This window comes from Zalophus californianus, chromosome 8 (genome assembly GCF_009762305.2).
Source record: "Zalophus californianus isolate mZalCal1 chromosome 8, mZalCal1.pri.v2, whole genome shotgun sequence".
NCBI classification, from domain to species: domain Eukaryota; kingdom Metazoa; phylum Chordata; class Mammalia; order Carnivora; family Otariidae; genus Zalophus; species Zalophus californianus.
The window spans coordinates 88536532-88554811 of record NC_045602.1 but is presented as its reverse complement, the minus strand read 5'-3'; the positions used below and the strand labels follow the sequence as shown (position 1 = coordinate 88554811).

Here is an 18280-nt window from a genome sequence, read left to right as displayed (position 1 = left end):
AGTGGAGTTTGAAGCTATGGCTGCCCAATCATGAGCTGGCCCTGCCAGTGAGAGGACAGATCCCAGGCAAGTGTATAAGGCTCACGTTGGTTCAGCAGCCCAAGGACTGGCACCTGCACCTGCCCACACCAGGCTCAGTGAGTGATGTGCATCAGCACCCAACATCCACAATGGGGGAAGCACACTGCAGATTTAAAAAACAAAGCAAATGTTAGCAAGGGCAATAAATACCCCATGAACAATTTGAACTGTTTGACAGTTACGTTTGAGATCCTGGGGGGTAGCCATCAAATAATTGAAAGTTAATTGTCTTATACAGGGTGGGAGGAGCAAGATGGCGGAGTAAGAGACCTAAATTTCATCTGGTCCCAGGAATTCAGCTGAATAGGGATCTAACCATTCTGAACACCTATGAACTCAACAGCAGATCGAAGAAAAGAATAGCAGCAACTCTCTGAACAGAAAAGCGACCACTTACTAGAAGGTAGGACGTGCAGAGAAGTGAATCCGAGGCGATATTCGGGAGGATAGATGGCGGGGGAGGGGGCCTCCGCTGCTTCTGGCAAGTGATAGAGCCGCGGAGCACAAAATTGGAATTTTTAGAAGTCGGCTCCGCTGAGGGACGTTGCTCCAGTGGCTAAGTGGGGGGTGGAATCCTCGCGGGACAGTGTGGTCTCAGGACCCTCGGGGTCACAGAAAGACCGGGGGTGCCTGAGTGTGGCAGAGCTCCCAGGTATCGGAGCGGGGAAGCCGGCTGCAGAGACGGAGCTGAGGGGTGGGCTCGCAGCTCGGGGTTGCCATAAACCATGATCCGCGGCCCAGTCGGGCCACTGCTCCTCCAGCAGGGACCCAACAAGCGGCAGATCTGGGGAGACTCCCCTTCCTCCCCTGGGAGGAGCGGCGCGGGAGCGCACCACAGGGATCTGCTTGGTTTGGAGACTCCACACGGGGTCGGGTGCCAGAGATAGCAATGCTCGGTCATAGGCCGGGTGAGCACGCAGTGCGGCTGGAGACCAGGGAGACGGGAGTGACTGCTTTTCTCTGGGGGCACACTGAGGAGCGGGGCCCCGAGTTCTCAGCTCCTCCAGGTGGAGATTGGGAGGCCACCATTTTCACTCTGGTCCTCCAAAGCTGTACCGAGAGCTTGCAGGGAACAAAAGCTCCTGAGAGCAAACCCGAGCAGCTTGCTTAGCCGGGACCGACAAGGGCGGGGCAAAGACATTTGGGAACCACGGCAACAGGCCCCTCCCCCAGAAGATCAACAAGAACAGCCAGCAAGCCAAGACCAAGTTTACCGATCAATGAGAACGGCAGAACTCCAGCGCTAAGGGAATACTGCACATAGAATTCATGACTTTTTCCCCATGATCCTTTAGTGTTTCAGTTAATTTTTTAATTTTCTTTTTTTTTTGAATTTTTCTTTTTCTCTTTTTCAACCAACATCTAATCAATCACTTTTTTTAAAAAATCTTTTTTATTTTTCATTTTTAGAGTCATATTCTATCCCTTCGTAGTAGTTAACCTTATTTTTGGTAAGTTGTTCTCTCTTTAAAATTTTGGGATACAGTTTCTTCTAACAGACCAAAATATACCCCAAATCTCTAGTGTATGGCTTTGTTCTAGTCTCCTGCCTGATCACATTCTTTCCCCCCCCTTTTTTTTAAATCCTCTTCTTTCTTTTTTCAACCAACTTATCAATTCCTTTTATAAAATCTTTTATAATTTTCATCTTTACAGTCATATTCCATCCCTTCAACATATTTACCTTTATTTTTGTACATATATAAGCTTTTCTTTCTTTAGAATTTTGGGAGGCACTTTCTTCTAAAAGACCAAAATACACCCAAAATCTAGTGTGTGGCACTGATCTATGCACCAGCCTAATCATATTTGATCATATTCTGTTTTTTGTTTGTTTGTTTATTTTCTTTTTCTTTTTTCTTTCTTTCTCTTTCTTTTCCCCTGGTTTCAGGTCTCTTCTGATTTGTTTAGTGCATATTTTTCTGGGTTTGTTGTTACCCTGTTAGTATTTTGTTCTCTCATTCATCTATTCTCCTCTGGACAAAATGACAAGATGGAAAAAGTCACCTCAAAAAAAAAAAAAGAACAAGAGGCAGTACCGACTGCCAAAGACCTAATCAATACGGACATCAGTAAGATGTTGGAACTAGAGTTCAGAATGACAATTTTAAAGATACTAGCTGGGCTTGAAAAAAGCATGGATGATATTAGAGAAAGCTTTGCTGGAGAAAAAAAGAACCAAAATCTAACCAAGTCGAAATCAAAAAGGCTATTAATGAGGTGCAATAAAAAATGGAGCCTCTCACTGCTAGGATACATGAGGCAGAAGAGAGAATTAGTGATATAGAAGACCAAATGATGGAAAATAAAGAAGCTGAGAAAAAGAGAGATAAACTACTGGATCACGAGGGCAGAATTTGAGAGATAAGTGATACCATAAGAAGAAACAATATTAGAATAATTGGGATCCCAGAAGAAGAAAGAGAGAGAGGGGCAGAAGGTATACTGGAGCAAATTATAGCAGAGAACTTCCCTAATTTGGGGAAGGAAACAGGCATCAAAATCCAGGAGGCACAGAGAACCCCCCTCAAAATCAATAAAAATAGGTCAACACCCCGACATCTAATAGTAAAACTTACATGTCTCAGAGACAAAGAGAAAATCCTAAAAGCAGCTCGGGAGAAGAGATTGTAACCTACAATGGTAGAAACATTAGACTGGCAACAGACCTATCCACAGAGACCTGGCAGGCCAGAGAGGACTGGCATGATATATTCAGAGCACTAAACAAGAAAAAGATGCTATATCTATAGAATACTATATCCAGCTAGGCTGTCATTGAAAATAGAAGGAGCAATCAAAAGCTTCCAGGACAAACAAAAACTAAAGGAATTTGCAAACACAAAACCAGCCCTACAAGAAACATAGAAAGGGGTCCTCTAGGCAAAGAGAGAGCCTAAAAGTAACAGAGGCCAGAAAGGAACAGAGACAATATACAGTAACAGTCACCTTACAGGCAATACAATGGCACTAAATTCCTATCTTTCAATAGTTACCCTGAATGTAAATGGGCTAAATGCCCCAGTCAAAAGACACAGGCTATCAGATTGGATTAAAAAACAAGACCCATTGATATGCTATCTGCAAGAGACTCATTTTAGACCCAAAGACACCCCCAGATTGAAAGTGAGGGGGTGGAAAATATTTACCATGCTAATGGACACCAAAAGAAAGCTGGGGTGGCGATCCTTGTATCAGATGAATCAGATTCTAAACCAAAGACTACAATAAGAGATGAGGATGGACACTATATCCTACTTAAAGGGTCTAACCAACAAGAAGATCTAACAATTGTAAATATCTATGCCCCTAACATGTGAGCAGCCAATTACATAGGCAATTAATAACAAAAGCAAAGAAACACATCGACAACAATACAGTAATAGTGGGGGACTTTAACACACCCCTCACTGAAATGGACAGATCATCTAAGCAAAAGATCAACAAGGAAATACTTTATTTTTTTAAAAGATTTTATTTATTTATTTGACAGAGACACAGCAAGAGAGGGAACACAAGCAGAGGGAGTGTGAGAGAGAGAAGCAGGCTTCCTGTGGAGCAGGGAGCCTGATGCGGGGCTCGATCCCAGGACCCTGGGATCATGACCTGAGCCGAAGGCAGATGCTTAATGACTGAGCCACCCAGGCGCCCCAGAAATAAAGACTTTAAATGACATACTGGATCAAATGGACTTCACAGATATATTCAGAACATTCCATCCCAAAGCAACAGAATACACATTCTTCTCTAGTGCCCATGGAACATTCTCCAGAATAAATCCCATCCTAGGTCACAAATCAGGTCTCAACCAGTACCAAAAGATTGGGATCATTCCCTGCATATTTTCAGACCGCAATGCTTTGAAACTAGAATTCAATCACAAGAGGAAAGTCAGAAAGAACTCAAGTACATGGAGGCTAAAGAGCATCTTACTAAAGAATGAATGGGTCAACCAGAAAATTAAGGAAGAATTAAAAAGATTCATGGAAACATATGAAAATGAAACACAACTGTTCAAAATCTTTGGGATCCAGCAAAGGCAGTCCTAAGAGGAAAGTATATAGCAATACAAGCCTTTCTCAAGAAACAAGAAAGGTCTCAAATACACAACCTAACCCTACACATAAAGGAGCTGGAGAAAGAACAGCAAGTAAAGCCTAAACCCAGCAGGAGAAGAGAAATAATAAAGAGCAGAGCAGTAATCGATGAAATAGAAACCAAAAGAATAGTAGAACAGATCAACGAAACTAGGAGCTGGTTCTTTGAAAGAACTAACAAGATTGATAAACCCCTGGCCAGACTTATCAAAAAGAAAAATGACCCAAATAAATAAAATCATGAATGAAAGAGGAGAGATCACAACCAACACCAAAGAAATACAAACAATTATAAGAACATATTATGAACAACTATATGCCAGCAAATTAGATAATCTGGAAGAAATGGATGCATTCCTAGAGATGTATCAACTACCAACATTGAACCAGGAAGAAATAGAAAACCTGAACAGACCTATAACCACTAAGGAAATTGAAGCAGTCATCAAAAATATCCCAACTAACAAGAGCCCAGGGCCAGATGGCTTCCAGGGGAATTCTACCAAACATTAATGGAGAATTAATAGCTATTCTTCTGAAATTGTTCCAAAACATAGAAATGGAAGGAAAACTTCCACACTGTTTTATGAGGCCACCATTACCTCGATCCCCAAACCAGACAAAGACCCCATCATAAAGGAGCGTTAAATATCCTTGATGAATATGGATGCAAAAATTCTCACCAAAATACTAGCCAGTAAGATCCAACAGTACATTAAAAGGATTACTCACCACGACCAAGTGGGTTTATCCCTGGCCTGCAAGGTTGGTTCAACATCCACAAATCAATCAATGTGATACAATACATTAATAAAAGAAAGAACAAGAACCATATGATACTCTCAATAGATGCAGAAAAAGCATTTGACAAAGTACAGCATCCTTTCTTGATCAAAACTCTTCAGAGTATAGGGATAGAGGGTACATACCTCAATATCATAAAAGCCATCTATGAAATACACACAGCAAATATCATTCTCAATGGGGAAAATCTGAGAGCTTTCCCCCTAAGGTCAGGAACGCAGCAGGGATGTCCACTCTCACCACTGCTTTTCAACATAGTATTAGAAGTCCTAGCCACAGCAATCAGACAACAAAAAGAAATCAAAGGCATCCAAATCGGCAAAGAAGTCAAACTCTCACTCTTTGCAGATGATATGATACTTTCTGTGGAAAACCCAAAAGACTCCACTTCAGAACTGCTAGTACTCATATAGGAATTAGGTAAAGTGGCAGGATATAAAATCAATGCACAGAAATCAGTGGCATTCCTATACACCACCAACAAGACAAAAGAAAGAGAAATTAAGGAGTCGGTCCCATTTACAATTGCACCCCAAACCATAAGATACCTAGGAATAAATCTAACCAAAGAGACAAAGAATCTGTACTCAGAAAACTATAAAATACTCATGAAAGAAATTGAGGAAGACAGAAAGAAATGGAAAAACGTTCCATGCTCATGGATTGGAAGAACAATTTTGTGAAGATGTCAATGCTACCTAGAGCAATCCACACATTTAAGGCAATCTCCATCAAAATACCATCCATTTTTTTTCAGAGAAATGGAACAAATAATCCTAAAATTTGTATGGAACCAGAAAAGACCCTGAATAGCCAGAGGAATATTGGGAAAAAGAAAAGCAAAACTGGTGGCATCACAATTCCGGACTTTCAGCTCTATTACAAAGCTGTCATCATGAAGACAGTATGGTACCGGCACAAAAACAGACACATAGATCAATGGAACAGAATACAGAGCCCAGAAATGGACCCTCAACTCTATGGTCAACTAATCTTCGACAAAGCAGGAAAGAATGTCCAATGGAAAAAAGAGAATCTCTTTAATAAATGGTGTTGGGAAAATTGGACAGCCACATGCAGAAGAATGAAACTGGACCATTTCCTTACACCACACACAAAAATAGACTCAAAATGGTTGAAGGATGTAAATGTGAGACAGGAGTCCATCAAAATCCTAAGGGAGCACACAGGCAGTAACCTCTTCGACCTCAGGCACAGCAACTTCTTCCCAGAAACATCACCAAAGGCAAGGGAAGCAAGGGCAAAAATGAACTATTGGGACTTCATCAAAAGAAAAAGCTTCTTTACAAGTAAAGGAAATAGTTGACAAAACCAAGACTATTGACAGAATGGGAGAAGATATTTGCAAATGTCTTATCAGATAAAGGGCTAGTATCCAAAATCTATAAAGAACTTATCAAACTCAACACCCAGAAAAACTAATAATCCAGTCAAGAAATGGGCAGAAGACATGAACAGACATTTCTCCAAAGAAGACATCCAAATGGGCAACAGACACATGAAAAAGTGCTCAACATCGCTCGGCATCAGGAAATCCAAATCAAAACCTCAATGAGATGCCACCTCACACCAGTCAGAATGGCTAAAATTAAGAAGTCAGGAAACGACAGATGTTGGCGGGGATGCGGAGAAAGGGGAACCCTCCTACACGGTGGGTGGGAATGCAAGCTGGTGCAGCCACTCTGGAAAACAGTATGGAGGCTCCTCAAAAAGTTGAAAATAGAGCTACCCTACGACCCAGCAATTGCATTTCTGGGTATTTACCCCAAAGATACAAATGTAGGGATCCAAAGGGGAAAGCGCACCCTGATATTTATAGCAGCAATGTCCACAACAGCCAAACTATGGAAAGAGCCAAGATGGCCATCGACAGATGAATGGATAAAGAAGATGTGGTGCTTGTATACACACACACACACACACACACACACACACACACACACACACACACACACTGGAATATTATGCAGCCATCAAAAGGAATGAAATCTTGCCATTTGCAACGACGTGGATGGAACTGGAGGGTGTTATGCGAGCAAAATAAGTCAATCAGAGAAAGATGTGTATCATATGACCTCACCGATATGAGGAATTCTTAATCTCAGGAAACAAACTGAGGGTTGATGGAGTGGTGGGGGTGGGAGGGATGGGGTGCCTGGGTGATAGACATTGGGGAGGGTATGTGCTATGGTGAGCGCTGTGAATTGTGTAAGACTGATGAATCACAGACCTGTACCTCTGAAACAAATAATACATTATATGTTAAAAAAAAAAAAAGAGGAAGATATCAGGAAGTGAAAAATGAAGGGGGGTAAATTGGAGGGGTAGATGAACCATGAGAGACTACGGACTCTGAGAAACTAACTGAGGGTTCTAGAGGGGAGGAGGGTGGGGGGATGGGTTAGCCTGGTGATGGGTATTAAAGAGGGCTCGTTCTGCATGGAGCACTGGGTGTTATATGCAAACAATGAATCATGGAACACTGAATCAAAAATTAATCATGTAATGTATGGTGATTAACATAATAAAATAAAATAAAATAAAATAAAATAAAGAATATAAAAAAAAGAAAGTTAATTGTCTTTTGGGAAGGAGCCGATTATCTTTCCCTCAACATTCAGGATCCCCATGCCATTTAACAGAACAAAGACTTTGCATTCATTTCTCAGCACAAAAGGGGAGTTTCCATCCTCCCCATCAAAACAAAAATGAAAAAAAAAGATTCTTTACATTATGGTTCTCAAGTCATCCTGCTTAAGACTTTTCTGTCAGAAAAGTCTTCAAACTTCCATTTTTTTTTTTAGATGAACACAGACATGGTTCCTGATGACCAAAGCAGGAAAAAGAGCAACCTGGAGGTGAACATGGCTAAACACGGCTGCACGGTCTGTCCGACTTGGCTAAGTGTGCGGGCCGCAGAGCCCCTGAGCGGGGCACCGGCGCCCTCCCCACAGCCCGAGGTCGCATGTCTGGCACAGGACCTGCTGAGAGGTGGCATCCCTGCGGTCAGTTTGCGAAGAGGCAGACTGGGATCCTGTGCTACATCGTGCCTCCTCACGTGGGAGGTCTGGGTTCTCAGCAGCGGGAAGCCAGTATTTCCTTCACAGTTTCTGGTATTCCACTCATTCAATGCTCAGTGGACAGATGCCTCTGGGGTGCTAAAAGAAGGTGTCATTTCCAGGGAGGCCACCACCTCCAAGGGACGACACGCCCCTCTTCCTCAAAACACGTCTCTAAACTCTCAATTGCTCCTCAAAAACTGTAACTGTACCTTTTGTATAAGCGGGTGCCTGGGCCACCAGCTAGGGCCAGACAAGGGCACAAGGGCAGGGGAGTGGCGTTTGCCAGGGCCAACCTCTCCCAGGGTCTTGCCTAAGCCCCATGTGAGCTCTGAGGCCGGGTTGACCCCTCATCTCACAGCTGAGGAAAGGAAGGCTCAGAAACGTTGAGGGTGTGTGTTTCTGCGGAGACTTGGAAGCAGGTGGGGCTCTGTGGCCACAGGCACGGGGCGGGGCGCCGCCAGAGGCCATGCCGGAGGCTGGCAGGCCCTGCTGAGGTGGCAGGGCCAGGCTGCGTTCTGGGGCCAGGGAGCCCCTGGGGCCACTGCATCGGGAGGGGCTGCCCCGCTCTGCACCAGGGCACTGATGCGCGTGCTCTCTTCATCTCTATTTCTAATTTGTTCTGTCGACAAGTAATCTCTCCCCTGGTCTCAATATTTCAAGTCTGGCCTCTAGGTGTGCGTTGCTGGGGGAACTGGAATGTAAATAAATCTGACTTCACCTTGAAAAATCTCTGCCCCCCCCACTTATTTTTCCTTTGGGTGCCTCAGAGAGAAAAGCAGAAGCAGATGGTTCTGCGGGCCGTTTTCTGCACGTGGGCCTGCAGATCCGGCCGAGGCTTGCGCTGGGGCGGGGCGCTGGGGAGGGGTTGGGGGATTTGTCATTCAGCATCTGCATCTGCTTTCTTTAGGGACGACCCCTCATGAATGGCGGATGGCCCCGCCCACTGTCAGCCGGATGTACGGGACAATCATGGCAGTGCCACCTCATCGCTCTCTCTCCACCCGTATCCCCTCTGCTGCGCGCAGCCAGAACAGCCTTGCTGAGGGTCTCTGAGCGAGCTGGGCGGCCCCGTCAGTGCTCAGAGCTGCAGGCAGTCCTCACGGAGCCTGCAGGGGCCCCACGGGCCTGGCACGAAACAGGCCGCACCCGTATGGTACTCATTCTCACGGTTCCCAGGGCCCAAGTTCACTTTTCATTCCTTCAAAAGGCCTCTTCAGCTCAACACAGACTTCCACAGATGGCTTAGGGTCATCTCAGAAACGTGTGGGTCAGACGGGGACTGCTCCTGCAGGCCCAGAAGTCACTTCACACACAAGGTTGGTACTAAAAATACCTTACTTAAGACAAGTGTAGGAGAATGTGGCTCAGAGAGCCTTCTTCCCCACCATCCTGTAGGCTATACGGGGCTTTCAGGTTATAAGGTGCTCCCTCCTCCAGTCTGAAGTAGTGCTGTGAGTGTGAGCCCAGGGGGGAAGGTCAGGCCCCGGCCTAATGACGGCGCACACATGGAAGCAACCGTCAGCTGTGGCCACTCAGCCTGGCATCATGCACTGTCTGCTTTTACCAGCAGCCTGCTGGATATCTCCAAGGACACCATCACTCACCCGTATTACTTGCTCGTTTCTATAGCAAGATGTTCACTTGTGTTAATTATCTACAGTTTTCTTCAGCTCTAATCAAGGAGTGAATTGAAGTATTTTAGTGCCTTCATTAATTTCACACCTTTTCTCCTCTATATGATGGCTTGCTCATGTTTCTTCTAGAATAAGTAAAAGATTCTTTTCAATTATTCCTGTGAAGTGATATGTTCCTGCTTTTCTGGTTACCAGGGTCACACCAGCTCAGGTTAGCAAGACACATGTCCACTCATACCATTTGATGGATGTCTACAGAATGACGGCCAGGTGCGGCCAGGTGGTGGAGGAGCCTGCCCCAGAAGCATCCACTCTGGGGAAGGGGGAGACAGCATAGGTGCATGTCAGGGTATGCTTAGGATGCCATGGAGTCAGCGGGGGCACCACCCATGCTCAGAAACCCACGTAAGTCCCCCTGTAGGTGGTGGCAGCTGAGCTGGGGAGGTGTGAGCCAATGTAGGGTTGCCGATGAGGCTGACTATGGGTGCGTGTGCTCAGAGGGGGAGAACAGGGAGTGTCTGGGGAAATGTCATGAAGTCATGGAGTGGCCAGCCCTTCACCCAGGACTTCCAGTCTGCAAGCAGCCCCACTCCCTATGCCCCACCCTCCCGGGCTTTCTCTGGCTCCTGCAAAGAGACTCCCAGACCTCGCAGGTGGCATGCAAGTAGTCACACACTTCAGGAGGCTCTTGGTTCCCCCGCAGGGATAAACTATACCCATCTGTCTGTGGAAGTTTCCTTCCCAGATGGCGAGCTGCGCTCGGGTCCCTGAGTGAGCCCACAGCTCTGCCCACCCTTTGCTCACAGGTATGCAGACCTGCAGGCACTGGGACAAATGGGGAGCAGCAGTCTGGCTTGTGTTGCGCCCCCCGCCCCGACACTGTTTCTGCTCCTCCTCCAACATGAGAGAGTCCTCAGCAGCACGTCCAAGAGGCTGGGCCAGACTGGGGTGAGACTCTGGAGCCTATTCAGCCCTCACCCTCGCCTGGCCCTCCCTTCTGCCCTCCTCTTTGGTCCTCATGCCGTCCGGCTCTGAGATGCCTGCGGAGGAGAGGAGGTGAGAATTCAGCCCCCAGCCTGAGCGGTGGCCTACTCAGAAGCGTACTGAGACGCCGCAGCCCTTCCAGATGGGCCTCCCCTGACCCGTTTCTCTCCCTGGGAGGCATGGCGGGTCACAAAGATGAAGGGCAGTGAGCCCAACAGCCAGGGGTGGACTTGGGGTGGCTTCCCAACACCGCAGAAGTTAGCAGGGAGGGCACGGACCCTGCAGGTCTGAAGACCAGCAGCCGCCTCCGTGCACTGGGTGGGCAAACTGAGACCCCCTTTCTGTGTTTCAGGGCTACCGGGTCCCTAGGAAGCCCATGCCAGCAGACACCTTTATATGCTAGGAGAAGGACGTAAGAACATCCTGCTACTGAAGGCGGACCTGAGGGGTCCGGCCTTTCAATCACGTGGGCTCGCCACCCAGGCACAGGACCTGAGCCGTGGCGGTGAAACCTGCGGACTCTGGGGATGACCGAATGAGGGCCTGTGGGCGGGACCGCAGCCCTGACTGACTTCAGCCCAGCACTGTGGGGCGCTCCCTGAGGCCCCGGGGTCACTCCTATTTGCAGACTCCTGGCTCACAGCAGCACGCTTGCTGCTGCAGCTGTTTCTGGGAAGGCAGCACTTCTCACGTTCAATCTCAAACTTCTGAACGTGACTTTTGTACGGTTTTGGGTAGGACAGTCAGGTAAAGAGCAACCATACTCCCCCCCCCCCCCCAGATACCTGTCACCAGTACACGTGGGAGAGCTAACTTGTTGGAGCTAAAGAGGATGAGCAAGTGGTCAGGCCAGTCCCCTACTTGATGGGCTGATGAGGTCAGCCTCATCTTCTCCTCCCTGGGAACAAAATAAAAAATGTGATTTCAAAGGTCATGCTCTCAAAATGGATCATGTGGAATGCTGTACATGGTGTCCCCCGCCCTGGGGCTTGTTACACGGCAGAAACAGCCACACAGAGCACGCGTTTAACTCTCAACAGCCAGTCGCGGTCACACTGGCCACGACTCATCTGCTGCTCAGATGGCCACTGTCACCAGTAGTCACGTGCCTGCCAAAATACTTATCTTTTCAACGACATTATCTGACACATAAGTCTCCCTTCTGTTACTCAAATGAAAATCTCCACCCAAATGGGGGTTCCGTGCTCTGGGGGGAGGCAGATAGGGAGAGGGCAGAGGTCTGGGAACTACAGTGGCCTCCTCGCCTCCCAGGACAGAGCAAGGACAGGAGAAAGAGGTCATTCCATACTCTATACCAAATTAAAGAGCCTCCACAACATGGAAGGTCTGGGCATGGTTGAGGCCTCCAGTATGTATTCACAGTACTCTTGGACTGTATTAATAACCTTTGGGTCTCAAAGACAGAGCAGCTCTCTTGGTGGCTGACCTGATGTGTAAGAGCTGGAGGCTTTGGGCTGATACCAGAAGCTCTTTGCACCCAGGATGGGGAAGGCTTTCACCATCAGAACAAGGAAAAAGTTACCGAGAGCCTGTGTGCCAGGCATTCATTTGGGGGGACCCCAAAATGAAACACCTGGGCCTTGTCTTTGAAGAGCTCACTCTGTCCTGCCTTTCATTTGGGCAACCACAATAGGGCCTAATGGTCTCCTGTGGATGCTGGTCTACTTCCTCAGGGATAGGGTCCTGCATCCAGTTTTTCAAGAAGAGCAAGGTCATCACTACCCATCCTTCCCTGTGTTGCTCCTTGGCCCCCAGGTTTGAGTGGAAGCCTTTGGAGCTTATCAGGATACCAGGTCAGAAGAGAGCATCTTGTCCAGTGTTGGTGAAAACTTGAATGGCAGCCTAAAGACACCTAAAGGTAGCTTACTAATCTATATTCCCTTCAGGAAGCTAGGTAAAGAATAGGCAAGTCTTAATTTCCTCTTGTTTAGTTGGTTGTAGAAATAAAGCAATCACAGCAGTGGGCAGATAAAGAAAGATGCTCAGGGATTTCCTATCTGCCACCAAATAAAGACAAACATTTCAGCTGGGTGTAAAAAGGTAGGTGAAAATTTGCTGGTATATTTAAGCTTCTGGGAAACCTTCTGAAGCTTGGCAACTTGCTTTTTCAAAAGGAATTTTTTTTTTTTCCGTTTGCTTTTGTTTTTCGCTTGGAATTTCTGTTCTGCAACAGTGCAGGTTCTAAGTGTCCCTTTGACCAGCACTAAAGCTGTGGAACGTTCTACTTTGCCATATTGTCTGCCAAATTCATATTCTCCACCTCAAAATATTCATTCAAGTAACTGAGCTCATTGCCAAATAAGAGTAGAAGGCAGTCTAATTTTTCAGAACACCATTTAAATGGAGAATTTTTAAACTGCATGTAGCTCTTAAGAGCTGTAATTTAACAAGAGCAAATTTTCTAAACAAGATAAGCGTCTCGCTTCCTGGCAATGATTCATCTGGTTATATTTGGGGATGATACGCAGCTGCTATGATATAAGCTGCCATAACTGTAGGCCAGTCGTGGCTCTGAAAACAGGGAGCTACTTCTGAGCACTTGGTAACTAGCTACTGTCCCAGGCTGGCGAGACCGCCCGCCGCTCTGGCCCCCATGGCTCCCACACCTCCTCACGGACCTCCGGGATCTTCTCTGGGCTATGGCTGGTCTGCTCCTGACTGGCCAGCGCCTGTGCCACCAAATATTTTGAGTATTTCCCCTTCTTACAAATGTCCTGGGGACAGTGACGTTGAAAGAAGCTGCTAGACTTTTGTTTTCCACACTCTCTTGTCAGCGGTATTACTGGATGCACATAACTAAACTGACTCATTGGTAACAAATCAGGAAATCCTACAGGAACCATACGTGTACATGCTAGCAGAGGTGGGAGGGAGGTGCCGAAGGCACAGGACCCCAGAAACATAAACGGCAGCTCACACGTTGAGTGGCAGCTGGATTTTGGGAGCTGTGCCTTGCTGTTCAGCCACTGGGGCGGGTCCGGCCGAGGAAGAGGAGTCCTGGAAACAGACAAGAGGAGACAGGAGTGAGTTGACAGGAGGCCCCTGCCCCAGAGAAGAGAAAGGCAACATCAGGCTGGAGTCCAGAGGCACCTGTTCTCTCCTCACCGGCCTCATCTTCCAGCCTTCAAAACCCTCAGGTCCCACCTGTCTGGGTTGTTTGTTAGTACCATTTTTTTTTCCAGCCCATTGGAGGAGCTTGGTGGCCACAGACACCTGTCCCGAAGCAGCTTCCAAGCACCCCCCAGGAACCGCTCAGAGAATCACTCTTTGGGCCTGGGTCTGGGTTGGTCAGCATTCACATTGTGTTTAACATAGAAGAAGACAGTATGGGGAGACCTGTTTTTATTCTTAGAACTTGAATTAATTATTCTTGCATTTGTCAAAGAAGACCCAGACAAAACCTTTCATGTGACAAAGCACAAGCTTATGTAAAGGCTGCATTTCCAGGAGCTGAAGATTAACCCCTAAGGAAAACTGGTCCTGTGGCAGTGACCGAGGGGCAGGTGCTGGAGAGCAAGCATTATGCAGGGAGACTGCTGGAGGAGTGGTCTACTTGGAGGTGCTTCCCACTAAGCCTGTGGTACATGTTAAACTGGCCAAGGGAAGTGGTCAAGGGCCAAGCAGAGGGATCTGGGCCCCACGATGATCTGGCTGAGGTGATTTTTGCACAGGGAATCCTGTAGACCCAGCCATAAGGGGCGATGCTGTCCCCAGCCCCTCACCACCTGCCTTGCCCGTCCTGCCCCAGCCCTCCCTAGGGCAGCACCCTTCTTCTTGGGCAGAGGTATTTTATGCCACAGTGAGTTGAACTATGTCCCCCCGCAAAGAGATGCCTAAGCCACAGTCCCTGATATCTATGAAGGTGAACTTGTTTGGAATAAGAGTTTTTGCAGATAAGGTAAATATCCTGAGTTGAGATCACCCTTGATTACAGTTGGCCCTAATTCTGGGGACAAGTGTCCTTCTAAGAGACAGAAGACGAGAACAGAGACACCCAGAGGGGAAGAAAGGCCATGCGAAGACAGAGGCTGAGACAGGTGTGATGCAAGGGATCCAGGCAGCCAGAAGCTGGGAGAGATTCTCCTTTGGCTTCCAGAAGCAACCAACCCTACCAACACCTTGATTTCAGACTTCTGACCTAAGAATTGATAGAGAATAACTTCCTGGTGCTTTGAACTGCCCCCCCCCCCCGTTTGTGGTACAGTTACAGCAGCCTCAGAGATGGGGATATCTAGGGATGTCTGGAGGAGGGTGGATCCATACCCCTCAAAGCCAAGGGAGCCAGGAGTCTCCTTCCTTCCTCGAGGGTCCGTTTTAGGCTCCCCAACAAGGGACGGGACAGGGATCCTGGAGGGAACTGGATCCAGATGAGCAGGGAGCCAGGCAGGCTTGAGTAGAAGCCTCAGGAGCTGCTAGTGCCTTGGCAGAGGCAGGTGGGGGAGTGGGCTGTTGGGGGGCTTCCCATGGCTCTGACTAGCAAAGATACACATGGCACCATGGGTGGTCCTCAGGAGGGTGAAGGTCACCAGAAGCAGAAATCACAAAGATGGAATGAGAGATGCACCTGGCACGTGCCCCAGGCAGGCAGAACCACCCTACAACTCAGGCGACAATCACGTCCCTTTCTTCTTTGTGTGGAGGGCTGAGGGGGCCATTTCTCATCAACTCACTGACCAGTTTGGACCGTGCTCAGCTGATGAGCTCTACGTGCTACTGGCAGCCCTTGCTAGGCAGCTTCCCTCCTTCACCAGACCAGGAAAGGTGCCAGAGACCACAGCACAGCCACACCTCCGAGAAGTCAGAAAGTCTACTTCTTGTTCTTTGGACAACGGGGTGCCTGGCAGAATGAGAATGTGCAAGCAGGAGCGTAACATCCCTTGTGTCTCCCAGGCAACTCCAAGTTTGACAGGAGCTCCTACTCCTGGGAGAGAGAACTTTGATTTTCAAAGGCAGCCCCTTCATGGATTGTGTCCCTGTGGTTGATGCACAGGTGCCATGTTCCCAGAGTGCTGCTTGGGAGCTAGGCTGAACAGAGAGAGACTTCTTGCTTGCTCATCACACCAGCCCTCTGCCAGAAGGGCGACGGAGACCACCAAAGGCTCAGGATCGTTTCCCTTCAGGATAGTTGCCGGTGGAGTTCACCACAGCACCACAGAGCTTCAGGCAGGGACCAGAGGGCCCTCCACGGGTGTGGCCACCTGGCTCCGGGTCCCCCCGGGGTATGGAGGACCCACAGCTCTCCTTGTATGGCCATGGGAGAAAGGTTAGGGCCCTTCGTTCACTCCCTAGAGCAGGCGTGGGGCGGGAGGGAGGGGTAGGCAAATGGTGGTGAGCAGACTCCAGAGGTGGTCAGCAGATGTTAGTGAGCGACATCACAACTGGTGAGTTAATGGGAAATGCCCCCCCCACCCCTCCATGCAAGGAAGACAGTGTGTGATGGGCAGCCAAGTTGTAGGGCTGTTGTGCCTGGAAGGGGCCTGTTCTTGGTTCTCACTGACCTCTGCTGACAGCCTGTCAGGACCGGCTCAGGGCACAAACACAGACTCTGACCCCAGTGTGGGGCTCACACCGCGGGGGACAATCTTTGCACCTGTCACGATAGAGGCAGGGCCATAAGAACATACGGCAGGGACGTGACGTGGGGCCAGAGCTGGAGAGGGCCTCTGTGAGCCGCAGGCTGGCCTGTTAAATGCGGGGCCGAGGGTCGGCTGGGTGAGGGAGGGGCAGAGGCTTGCCCGGCAAAGGCTGGGAGAGGCAAGCTCAGCGTGCTTGAAAAACTGGGAAGAGAGGAAAGGCTGGAGGAGGGACAAGGGGCAAGTACCCAAGGGCTGCGGAGCCAGGCAGTTCATGGCTCCCTGGGCCGCTGTGCAGGTTCTGGTCTTTACCTTGAGGGCAGAGAGAGGCCCTGGAAGGTGGTGGGAGAAAAGCAGAGGTGAGACCAGACCCACGTCTTACAGGGGCACCACGACGTGGCAGAGCAACCGGCCCGAGCCACAGGCCCAGGGAAGCGAGTGTTTCCAAGGGGAAGCCGCGTCCTCAGCCATGCTGACTGCTGCTGACCAAGGCCAAAGAAGCTGAAGAGCAGAGGGATCCCTTCAATATGGGGATGCAGGCACGCCCAGCATGCTTACAGAGCAGGCGGTTGTCGCTGTTGGATGACCAAGGTGGTTTATGCTCCCTGACCCCGCTTCCCAGGACACACAAATGACATGGGTCTGGTAGGACTCACATTCCCTGGAGCCGAAACCAAGAGGTGGACGCTTAACCAACTGAGCCACCCAGGCACCTCCCCCCTTTTTAAAGGTTTTTCATCATTTTAATATCAAGTGACTATGGTTTTTGGATACATTTTCAAAGTAATATAAAAAGAACAATGGCTCAATTATTTGAGGTCTGTTTTAAGATCACACTGGTTGATGGTGATTCCATACTTCCCTGGACTGTACACATGCCATCTTTGTGGCGATGCCAGGAGCAGACAAGAGAGGACCCTGGGGATGACCCTTCAGATCGGCCACCAGGCGACTGCTGGCAGCAGTACGCAGGCAGAGGGCAATCAGTGGGGCACCAGGAACCACAGGGACACATAGTAACTGGCTTAGACGGAGGCCAAAGCCATGACCCTGCTTTCATCAGGATTCCTCCTGTCCAAATAAATTCTCCTGAAACAGCCAACCAGTCCAAACCGCTGACCCAGTGTGCGGATTGGTCGGAGTCTCGCTGTGCTTGTAAGGCAGCCTGCCTGTGGGCTCTATTCCCCAGTGTCCTTGAGCAGGTCAAGCCCCTGTCCAGCAGGAGGCAACAATGTATGTGGCCAGGGGAGACAGAGAAGATTGATTTCCATCTGCCAGGCAGGGGTGGGGGGTGGGGAGGCTGGCTGGGACCGTGGGCTGGGCCCGAGCTTGTGGCATTAGGGCTCCAGACCCCATCTTCGCTGGCATCTGCCAACTCCCGGGGACCAGACATAGGATGCTCCATGTAGCAAAGTGTCAGGAGGCTCAGGGAGGACTAGGGGGTTGCCCGGGCACATGGAGCCACCTGAGACACAGGACTGCACCTAAATAAAGCCAGAGGGGAGGGGCCTTCTGACAGCTTTGCTGGAAACCTGGCCTCCCGTTGAAACTTGGTATGTCTAATGCTATAAAGCAAATATGTGGGACTGCATAGCAAACCATTACTTGGAGTTGCAGGGCAGCAGCAGAGAGAGATCACACTTGTGAAAACATTTTTCTCAAACGTCAAGATGGAGAGTATCGAGGTCTAATGCTCAACAGAGTGTGTGTTCCTGTCTTGCAACTCTGTGCAATGCAATGCAAAGCCCAAGGCAATAGGTCTTTCAGGGTATCTGCTGAGTAGTGGCTATGCCAGGCCAGGCTCTGTCCTCACGGATGTAAAAACCAAAAAGTGTGACTCTCTGATCAAGATGGGGTTTCCATCCAACCTACTCTGAATCAGATCTTCATTTTTGTTACTATCAGTAGGAGCCGATAAGAAATGTTGCTGGGGCCAAGGGGTGGACGGGTGACCCCCGCTGACTGCTGAGCTGTGGCAACTGAGGACCACACACCCAGTGGAG

General features: G+C 48.7%; 1 protein-coding gene and 1 long non-coding RNA gene across 4 annotated transcripts in view; one reads left to right on the top strand and one right to left on the bottom strand.

The window, feature by feature from the left end:
- SH3RF3 (SH3 domain containing ring finger 3) overlaps positions 1–18280 on the bottom strand; it is a 364525-nt gene that overhangs the window by 76789 nt on the left and 269456 nt on the right. For all 3 annotated transcript variants that reach the window (XM_027621787.2, XM_027621788.2, XM_027621789.2), the window contains exon 5: positions 13622–13701. In XM_027621787.2, coding sequence (XP_027477588.1) covers positions 13622–13701 — 80 coding nt within the window. The remainder of the gene's footprint in view (positions 1–13621; positions 13702–18280) is intronic.
- On the top strand, positions 9134–11566 carry LOC113937482. Its single transcript, XR_003524624.1, has 3 exons — positions 9134–9381; positions 9895–10104; positions 11036–11566. It is a non-coding gene; the product is annotated as an uncharacterized LOC113937482 (long non-coding RNA).